General features: G+C 42.7%; 1 protein-coding gene across 2 annotated transcripts in view; it reads right to left on the minus strand.

The window, feature by feature from the left end:
- Positions 1–10,494, minus strand: part of usp6nl (USP6 N-terminal like) — a 57,964-nt gene extending 47,470 nt beyond the window's left edge. The window contains exons 1-2 of one of the 2 annotated variants that reach the window (XM_034525873.1): positions 10,253–10,494; positions 3,882–3,989 (exon numbers count right to left, since the gene is read on the minus strand). Coding sequence is in view for 1 of the 2 variants with exons in the window: in XM_034525875.1 (XP_034381766.1) it covers positions 3,882–3,885 (4 nt within the window). In the remaining variant the exon portion in view is untranslated. The remainder of the gene's footprint in view (positions 1–3,881; positions 3,990–10,252) is intronic. The other variant, XM_034525875.1, reaches the window with a different exon arrangement.
- Positions 10,495–11,658: the final 1,164 nt, after the last annotated feature.

An 11,658-nucleotide genomic window follows, 5' to 3' on the forward strand; every position in this document is an offset into this window, starting at 1 on the left:
TAACAGTTTATATCTCATTAGATTTAATCCGTCCACAACTGCCTCCGATATTTGTGTTACGCTAAGCTATACAGCCTGGCAGCCTTGTTAGCTTAGCTTAGCCCAAAGACTGGAAACGGTGGTAAAACAGCTAGCTTATTAACAGTTTATATCTCATTAGATTTAATCCGTCCACAACTGCCTCCGGTATTTGTGCTACGCTAAGCTATACAGCCTGGCAGCCTTGTTAGCTTAGCTTAGCACAAAGACTGGAAACAGCTAGCTTATTAACAGTTTATATCTCCTTTGTTTTAATCCATCCACATCTGTCTCCGGTATGTGTGCTACGCTAAGCTAACGCTAACCAGCTGCTGGCTTCTATATTTTCAGATATAAGAGTGATGGGAATCTTCTCGACTCTCCACCAGAAAGCAATTTCCCGAAGTGCGATCTTTTTTGCTTGATTGCATGCAAAAAAAGAAACGTTGAACCGGGTCCAACGCAGCGCAGCGTCGTACGGCATGACCCCCGACCCCCGACCTCCTCACCGACTGGGCGGTACCGGAAACACCCAAAAGAGCGGCGCTACTTCCACCGGACGAGAGCTATTTTAAAAATCGGCCGATGTCTCGGGGCGTCAACATCATTCATCTACGTCACGTGCACGCCACAGGCACGCCACGTGCACGCCACGTGCACGCCGACACGACTCTGAACACATATTTACAGAAAAGTGAGCTCTGGAGGCCGACAGACGGAGGCCAGATGAGGCTTTGAAGAGGAGATAATTATCCTGCACCGCGCCCAGCACACCACCCAATGACATCAATCTTCCTCTGGTGACGGGGAAATGAGTGAGTGTGTGTGTGTGTGTGTGTGTGTGTGTGTAAAGGACATGTGGAAAGATTGGAGCCGGCCGTCCACGCCTACAAGTGCTCCACAAAAACCTCCCGCATGTGACCTCAAAAGTCGTAAAGTTTGACTTGCATCACATTTAAAAGGCGTTTTTTGTGTGTGTGTGTGTGTGTGTGTGTGTTAACAACTTGGACCCCTTTAAAAATAAACTAATTTAAGGGTGGCTGCTGTCGTATTTTAGGAACATTTTGGCAACGAGGAAGAGAAAATAACTTGCTGCGAACTTGCATTTGAAGTGAGGTACAAAAGAAAAATATAAAACTGACTGAAATGTTCTCATAACGTGGTCAAGGTACCTACATAAATAATTATAAAATGTAATATTTTAAAATATGATCTTTGAAATGTCACAATTTGACCTTTTTTTTTCCGGCCACCGCTTCTGTGTTTTATTCCCATCGTTCAAACGAGGAGAAGAAGACGAGTTACGAGAGAGATATTATTAACACAGTAGAAAAAAGTACTTTAGCCCCGCCCCTAAAGCAGAGGACACAAGAGAGATTCATCCAGACATGTGGGACTCATGAGTTATTGTATTCTATATTATTATTATTATTGTGGAAGGCCCAAAACAGCTTCTTCAAGTCACAGATTATATTATTTTGGATCAGAAGGTATCCATCGATGGCCTCCGGGGGGCTTCATCTCATATTCATGGAGCACTTTATTTCCTTTTGTACGACACGTGTTAAAGAAAAGAAGTCAAGTGTTAAATGTAATATAAAAGAAACGAAGGTTAAATATCAGCATCATTTTCGCCCGTCGCCATCTTTTTCTTTTTTTTTTTTTGCAACCGGTGAACAGGAAGTGACGTAGAGACGCCGTCTCTGGTGTCGACCCGTCAATCACTTTGTAGCCCCGCCCCTAAAGCATCCCCTGCTTTATGGTCCGTTTGACTCTAAATGACCAACAGTCCGTAGTGACTCATCCATCCTCACTAAGAGACTCGTTAGAGGAGACTGGCCCCGCCCCTCGGGGTGTGTATGTGTGTGTGTGTGTGTGTGTGTGTGGTCATGGTGGGGGGGACAGGGGGGATAATTAATGTAATTAGCTCAGGATATCAACATCGTCGACCATCTCCAGGCGATCAAAGGTTGGGATGAATAATGAAACACATAAAAGATGATTATTTCTTCTTTTGATATCTTTATATATATATATATATATATATATATATATATATATATATATATATATATATATATAGTTATCACGAAAAATGAGATCAGAACCCATTTTTTTTTTTCATGCCTTTTGTTGTTGTGATTTATTCTACGTCGACGTGGGACGCACAACAATGTATTGATTGTTTGTATCGTTTGGGTGACACACACACACACACACACACACACACACACACACGTTTGTGTATGTGTGTGTGTGTGTGTGCCTGGCAGTAATCAGGTTAAACCTCTCAACGCTCCCCTTCAGCAGTGTCCACTTAATCCAATCGCCTTCCAGTAAACGCCCCACATTCAACTGGGTTGCCCCGGTAACCCAGTCTCAGTCTCAGACCCCCCCCCTCCCCCCCTCCCACTGGTACACAGATCTACGGCCTCACAGCTCAGTTGATGTTCAATCTTTATTAGTTAAACCGAAAAAAAAAGACAAAACAAGAAGGTCTGATATGAAAAAGGCAATATATATATTTAATATTTCACACTTTAGATTAAATAAGATTTAATATTGAGTGAGATTCATTGAGATAAATCTTTAAAATAAATTAAAAATAAAACACCATGAATGAGCCAAATTAAGTTGTTGAGAATATTTTTATTTATTTTTCTTCTCAAAAGACGCGTAGAGGAAGCCAGAAATGTTACGTGAAATGTTTTATATTGTTACGGTTTCGGCCACAATATATATTTATATTTATATATTTTCATTCATTTTGCAAGATTTAGTTCACACATTAATTATTCAGATTATAAATTATGCACTCAACTTCTAATTATTTGTGTTGTTGCCTTTGTAAAGCATGAATTTGCATATATTTACCATTTAAAAAATATGAAATCTTTTGAATTTTTATTGAATAACCATATCACACCGATTATGGGATGCTTCTGTTGTGGATCTGCAGCACAATATTTCATTTAAATTCACTTTCTGACAAACACTGAAGTAAAATAACACATTGCAGATCAAATGTGCAGCCGGGTGAGGAAAATATACTCACACACACACACACACACACCATCGTGGTGCAGAGGGTGTGTGTGTGCGTGTGTGTGTGTTTGTGACGTCTCTCTTGAACACAATATACTACAGTCTGGACTCTCACTGAGACGACATGTGAGGCCGAGCCATTACACACACACACACACACACACACACACACACACACACACACACACACACACACACACACACACACACACACACACACACACACACACACACACACACACACACACACACACACACACACACACACACACACACACACACACACACACACACACACACACACACACACACACACACACACACACACACGGAGCTGATGGAGTGCACATCCCGCTACATTTGCCCTCCCATCATGCTTTGCGGTGTGATTGATGTGTAATAAGGCAGCGAGGGTTGCGGCACTCCGCTCCGCCGTGCCATATGTTTCTGCCATTGGGTGTGTGTGTGTGTGTGTGTGTGTGTGTGTGTGTGTGTGTGTGTGTGGGGGGGGGGGGGGGGGGGGGGGAATGCTGCAGCCATCTTATCAGGAGAATATCAGACTCAGAATGTGGGAAATCTTCTCCACTCACAAGACACAAAACTAAAAGAATCAGCTTTAAGTTTCTTCCATAAAAAAATTAATTAAAAAGAAAGAAAACGGAATATTCACCAACTAAAGTTAAACTACTGCAACAAACCCCAGAAACCGATCCGGCATTGGAGGAAAGTCAAATACGCCCAAAAATCAGCCACTCAAAAAGGGTCTCAAGGTCTGAGACGTGTTGAAAACAATCAATGATCAATAATCAGGAACTTACTCATGGTTGGGAGTCCAGGAGTGGGGGGCAGGTAGAGGCCCAGGTAGGGCGGGGCTTTGGACAGGTGAGGTTATTCTCCACTGGGTCTCTCCGAGAGGCACTCATGACCTGCGGAGGAAGAGAGTTTAAAAATATTAGAGATATTTAATTATGTCATTCGAGAGACAAGCGAAGAATCCGTAAAAGCACTCATTGATAAATAAATCACCACACACACACGCACACACACACACACACACAGTGGCCTGCCATTTCTCTCCCAGTGTGGATGTTAATGAGCCCATATCCGTGTGTGTGTGTGTGTGTGTGGATATGAGCTCATTAACATCCACACTGGGAGAGAAATGGCAGGCCACAGGGCGTGTGTGTGTGTGTGTGTGTGTGTGTGTGTGTGCGTGTGTGTGTGTGTGCACCCACCCATCCAAATCACCCCGGTCTTTGGACTAAATAACAGTAATCTGATGACACTGTGCAGTAATAATGGGTAATTTGATGGCTCTGCAGATGCATGCAGGGCGAGGATGAGCAGGGAGGGGCAGCAGGAAGGAGGGGGGGGGGGGGGGGGGGGTTGCCACGACTACTCTGCAGATGTTGGTGGATCCAACATCCTCCAGGTCAGCAGAACGCTTCGGCGCCAGAGGAAGTGACGAATGAGCGTCCGACAGGTGGAGAGAGAGAGAGAGAGAGAGAGAGCGGGTCCGCATTATGTTTCATTTCTGCTGTTGCTAAGCAACCGAGACTCTGAGCGCCGGGACGATGACGACGATAACGATGATGAATAAGACATCATTGTGACAATTAACTTACACAAAGTGAAAAAATACTCACTGTGAAAGGGTTAACGTTCGAGGGTGACAACCAGAGGAGTCGCCCCCTGGTGGTCAGGAGAGAGAATGCAGCTTTAACACATGAAGCAGAGACTTCTATACAACCAGAGGAGTCGCCCCCTGGTGGTCAGGAGAGAGAATGCAGCTTTAACACATGAAGCAGAGACTTCTATACAACCAGAGGAGTCGCCCCTGGTGGTCAGGAGAGAGAATGCAGCTTTAACACATGAAGCATAGACTTCTATACAACCAGAGGAGTCGCCCCCTGGTTGTCAGGAGAGAGAATGCAGCTTTAACACATGAAGCATAGACTTCTATACAACCAGAGGAGTCGCCCCCTGGTGGTCAGGAGAGAGAATGCAGCTTTAACACATGAAGCAGAGACTTCTATACAACCAGAGGAGTCGCCCCCTGGTGGTCAGGAGAGAGAATGCAGCTTTAACACATGAAGCAGAGACTTCTATACAACCAGAGGAGTCGCCCCTGGTGGTCAGGAGAGAGAATGCAGCTTTAACACATGAAGCATAGACTTCTATACAACCAGAGGAGTCGCCCCCCTGGTTGTCAGGAGAGAGAATGCAGCTTTAACACATGAAGCATAGACTTCTATACAACCAGAGGAGTCGCCCCCCTGGTGGTCAGGAGAGAGAATGCAGCTTTAGGAGCTGCATATTAATGCATATTGATGCACATTAATGCAACAGTTGTATATTTCTGGAGAGGTCAGTTGGTTTGACTTGAGTCAGTTACGATAAAGAAAAAGAGAATAATAATAATAATCTTGAAATATGGCGGACCGACAGACATTTAGGCACTAAACTTGTCACATGTTACGCAATACAGAGCAACTGGAAGTTAGCCGACCCACTAGGCACGCTAAATTCATTAATTAATTAATTTGGGATAGAAAGCATCATATCGATTAAACTCGATCTAATTTGGGTTTCAATTTAGAACTAATCGTAGTTTAACTTAATCTTGAGACACGTTATTTAGAGGTCATTAAAGCAAACGATTAATCGATTAGCTGATCAGACTTTTGAAACTGATCTCAAACATTTTGCTTCCCGTTGTTTAATATCGTCGTACATTTAACATGTTTTCTCACACACACACACACACACACACACACACACACACACACACACACACACACACACACACACACACACACACACACACACACACACACACACACACACACACACACACACACACACACACACACACACACACACACACACACACACACACACACACACAGTCAAACCGCAACGCTACTAAAAAATAACATCCCTCTCTTGTTCGGTGTCGTAAACCCAGCGTTTAAAGAGTAACCGTGGAAACCTCCGACCGGTTGAACGTCGCCGAGGTGCAGCAACGTGAGAGGAGTCCGAACTGAAACCCGACGACATCGTTTATCACACGTCAGCCTTTCGTCAACCCGTACGGGCCGAACGCCGCCGTGTGTGGGACAAGAGGTTACTTACATCTGATGCAGCCAGTGCAGTTCACACACACACACACACACACACACACACACACACACACACACACACACACACACACACACACACACACACACACACACACACACACACACACACACACACACACACACACACACACACACACACACACACACACACACACACACACACACACACACACACACACACACACACACACACACACACACACACAGCATCTGGTGAAGTGTGTGTGTGTTGATGCTCTGAAGCCGGGCATTAAAAGAGAGAGCGGCTCACTGAGTCTGCAGGGATCAGTGGCCAATAAAGACTAGCCACAGCAGCTCTGTGCCCAGGCTGTGTGTGTGTGTGTGTGTGTGTGTGTGTGTGTGTGTGTGTGTGTGTGTGTGCATCTGGTCTATGGGTGGGCTGCCTGCCTTTTTGCATAGAGTTGAATTCTGGACTTTGAAAGACTTCATTTGACCTGCATTTCATTTGAGACTGTTGCTGCCTCTTTGTATGGTTTTAATTAATGCATTCTCTCTCCTGACCACCAGGGGGCGACTCCTCTGGTTGTATAGAAGTCTATGCTTCATGTGTTAAAGCTGCATTCTCCCTCCTGACCACCAGGGGGCGACTCCTCTGGTTGTATAGAAGTCTATGCTTCTTGTGTTAAAGCTGCATTCTTCCTCCTGACCACCAGGGGGCGACTCCTCTGGTTGTATAGAAGTCCATGCTTTATGTGTAAAAGCTGCATTCTCTCTCCTGACCACCAGGGGGCGACTCCTCTGGTTGTATAGAAGTCTATGCTTCATGTGTTAAAGCTGCATTCTCTCTCCTGACCACCAGGGTGCAACTCCTCTGGTTGTATAGAAGTCTATGCTTCATGTGTTAAAGCTGCATTCTCTCTTTTGACCACCAGGGGGCGACTCCTCTGGTTGTATAGAAGTCTATGCTTCATGTGTTAAAGCTGCATTCTCTCTCCTGACCACCAGGGGGCGACTCCTCTGGTTGTATAGAAGTCTATGCTTCATGTGTTAAAGCTGCATTCTCTCTCCTGACCACCAGGGGGCGACTCCTCTGGTTGTATAGAAGTCTATGCTTCTATGTGTTAAAGCTGCATTCTCTCTAAAACCACAACCTGTTGCTTTCTCACCGTTTCTGTACAGATTAAACAAGTCGGATGTTAATTAGTAAACTTTTATGTACCGTTTAATGTTTAACAGATTCTACTCTTCGTCCTCATGAAAAAAGTTGCGTTTTTAAGTCGAGGACTTTAAATGGTTTTAAAAAACAACAACAACAACAGATAAAAGTTCACTGTATACAGCTGCAAGAGAAAGAAAAAAACAGTTTTGTCTCTGTTGCTACGTTACGAACATCCAGTCACACAAAACCTGCTTTTGAGTTTAGGGGGAGCCACCAGCCTCGCAAATAAACTGCCTGTTTCAACACACACACACACACATATGAAAATGTTCAATATATGTAGCTTGTAGGCAAATACAGCATGTAGACACACACACACACACTATATGTATATATATTTTAGCAATGTCGGTAAATGCATCCTGTGACTGACGGTAAGAAAAAAAAAAAAATATATATATATATATATATATATATATATATATATATATATATATATATATATATATATATAAAACTCTTATTAGCCAGGTGCAACGGGGCCGCTCACATTCTCCGGGTCTCTAACACACGGGGAATAAAACGTCAGCGGGAGGTCGAGAGTAGAAGTAAAAGGTCAAGTACATAGTTTACAGCATTACTTTGTGGGTAGTGGTAGTACGAGTAGAAGTACGAGTGTGACGGGATTCGTCTTTAACAGGAATGTCGGGCTGATCCCAGAACAGCAACTCAGCTGCAGCGACACGGTGGATCCAAATAAATGCTGATTAAGCAAATAGTCTGACCCCGACACAACACCAGAAACAAACCACAACTCAGACTTTAAATATACATTTATATATTTATTTATTTTCAAATCTCAGCAATGATATGAGGGATGGGAGCCTGCAGGACACAAAAAAATCCTGATTATTCTGATTTTTATTTCAGTTTGTGGTTGTTTTGATTGATACTGGTGGTACAATATCATCCTCCACTCTAGTGCTCCACTCTAGTGCTGCATGTGGACTACACATTACAGGTTTTAGGCTCTTTAAAAAATACATTTCAGCCACAGGTGCGTCCTAAACACTAAATACTACAACAAACGCGCTGTGTTTTCAAACTGTAAAGCCCCTGACTGGGTTAAGCCGCATTATCCTGAAGCGGGATAGGAAGGATTGAAAGACACACCATTGTCAAGTCCGCAGCATTCAAATATATGACTTCCTGACACAACTTTCAAAATAAAATCCCAATTTTCCTTAGAGAGCCCTATACTCCAATTATGAAGATAAACTCTGACCTGGATGTTTTTTTTTTTAAAACAAGTGAGTTGGTAGATTACTATTTTACAAATAGTCAGACACGCGCTGTTAAACCTTGACACTCTACTAAGGTAATTAAAACTGTATTGTGTAGAGGTGCACTACATGCTCTTTTACCTATATTTACAAAGTATGTTTGTACTCTTAATTAAATGTATTTTTTTTCTCCACTTTGTACACTGATAAAATAATATGGTGGTTACATTTATTCTATGGCTTTTTAAACGTCCTTTTTATCCCTACAACTTTTTTTCTCTACGCTTTTATTTTGAAATGAGTTCGCCTCACATCCGCTTTTTCTTTTAGCTCCGTGCAACTTAACGCGCCGAAAGCTCCCAAAAGGTAACTCTCTCGCGAGGAAGGGAATAAACACACAGTGCTCAACTTTCCTAAAAACAAAAACACGTAAACAACCCGCGTGCACGCGACCTCGTGCACGCCCTCACGTTTTCGTATTTCAACAATATCAACAAACTCGAGCGCCTCGATTCATTTCAACGCCACAAACGCAGCCGCAGCGGCTCCAGGAGCTCGTCAAAGTGAGTGACGGGCGGTCGCAGCCAATCGGGAGCCCCGGAGCTCGCGGCCGCAGCCAATGGGAGGCCGTGATTGGTGCTCGGGTCGGATTGACGGCGTTGCGGGAGGCTTCCTTGGGGGTTTCGGCCATGTCAAGTTAAAAACATTCAGGCAAAACGGAACCGGAAGTAAAGCGACTTGATATTTAAAATAAAAGATTGGGTAGATACTTAAGACATTCATACAAGCAAAATCAAGTATTAAAAATAAAAAATAACGAGTTCTACTGCATACATTAAAGCCTCGGCGTTAACCTTTCTATTAAAACATTAAGATTATATTTTAAAAGAGGGTGGTTTGAATTACTTTATTTTTTAAATGACGTTGTTTGAAGAGAATATCTTTCTTTACTTCCCTCATCTTTGAGCTGAACATCTTTTACCATGATACACCTGCAGAAAACTCACCTTTGCTGCCATTAATATTGGTAGTTGTACCAATATTAAATGATAAGAAGAGGGCAGAAAACAAAAGTAAAAGCCATAAATAGAGCATATTTTGGAGGAGATGAATTTAGGTACATTTGATTAACAATATACGCACTTCACACCCGCGATTGTACGCTGCATTCACCTTTAGGCTGAATATTCCTGCTTCACCAGTTCAACTCGTAAACGCGACTTTTATTTTGTAGGACGATACCGGAAGCCTCCGTGTCGCGCGCCGCTAGCTTAACCCCGGTGGGTTTGGCTAGGTAGGCCTCGGTGAATACAAATAAGCACAAAGTTTACAATAATAAAAACACCGCGTATCCTCTCGTCGCGAACGCGAAACGACACGAATCATTTAAAAATATAAATATATATTATTAAAACACGAGAAACTGAAGTCCCGTCCCGGACACCATCAAAGCGAACCGCGGGCCGCCATGTTCCGCTCCGCTTTGAGAGGAAAAAAAGCTTCCGTTAAACGGGAGCGGAGCGCCGTCATGCAGTAAAACGCGTCCGCTGACAGATGCGGCGACGACTTCCCCCGCAAACTGCCCTGAAATATGAGGTAATAACACCCGGTGGTGGGGGTAAGGGGGTATGGGGCTCACTCACCTTTGCTCTCCACTCGGTCCCTTTGGCTCGATCACATCGCTGCAGGTAGTTCTCCGGGTAAAGTGGAGCACGAAGCGTCCATGGTCCCGTACCAGGAAGTCCAGAGCACTTCTCAAACTCTCTCTCTCTCTCTCTCTCTCTCTCTCTCTCTCTCTCTCTCTCTCTCTCTCTCTCTCTCTCTCTCTCTCTCTCTCTCTCTCTGAGGAAGCCAGGTAGCTCTCTGCGCCGCCCCCCGGGCTGATCTGACCTCACCGGGTGGAGGAGGAGGAGGAGGAGGAGGAGGAGGGTGATGCTGCTGCAGCCCAGCCTGCGACATTCCTCACAACACTTTTTTAAAATTTTATTTATTTAATTTTATTTTATTTTATTTATTTATTTATTTTATTTATTTTATTTATTTTATTTATTTTATTTATTTTATTTATTTTATTTATTTTATTAGTATACAAATACAAAAAAAATACTCCGTTTGCATACTAGCATGTTTCAGAATTATATATATATATATATATATATCTTTTTTTAAATAATATATATATGTGGTATTGGGGTAGTTTGTGAATGTCGTATTGATATAATGAGACATCATAATGTATTTGTTGATTATATCTGAATTAATGTAACAAACAACTATCTCATAGATAAATTAGACAGATTGATAAAAGATGGACGAATTGTACGATTAGCAAAAACTTCTTCTGCAATAATAACAAAAACAAAACTCCAAATACACATAAAACAAATAATAATAAATAAAATAACTAAAATTTAATACCCAAATGTTTTCCATGTAATTCAATGCAAACTGAAACTGCAAATCACAAACAAACAAACAAATAAATAAATAAATGAAGTAGTAAAACTTGACTCATTAACTCCTTCATCGCCGAACCTTTTCCCGCTGCTGTCATCCGTGATTTTATCCGGGCAACTTTACTGTTGTTTACACAACAACAACAACAACAACAACAAGCCATCCAGCCGCTGGGTTGCCTTTGTGATGCATCTGCCCCCCAGTAGCATGAACATGTCTGGATCTTTAGGTCCACACTGACCTCTACAGGCCGGAGACGTGTGTCACAATAAAGCTCCTGCTGGCAGATATAATATAATAAATAAAGTTGGACATGAAAATAAAATAAACCGACAGGTAAAAGTGTAAAAGAGACTTTTAAATGTCGGCTTTCTAGAAGCTAGATTATGTGCAACCAGGACAGAGTTAGTGGGGGAAGGAAAGACGCTACAATCATGACGTTTATGGCGTTTATTTGTTCTTTAAAAAGTTTAAAAATGTGGGTTTTCTTCATCATTCAGGGTTCGTGCAACTTAACAGGAAAAGACCGTAAAACAAGAGGCAGGAAACCTGTACGTTTCAGGAGATTTAGACATGAATAAGTTCTGGAAAT

The sequence above is a fragment of the Cyclopterus lumpus genome, chromosome 23 (assembly GCF_009769545.1).
Source record: "Cyclopterus lumpus isolate fCycLum1 chromosome 23, fCycLum1.pri, whole genome shotgun sequence".
NCBI classification, from domain to species: Eukaryota; Metazoa; Chordata; class Actinopteri; order Perciformes; family Cyclopteridae; genus Cyclopterus; species Cyclopterus lumpus.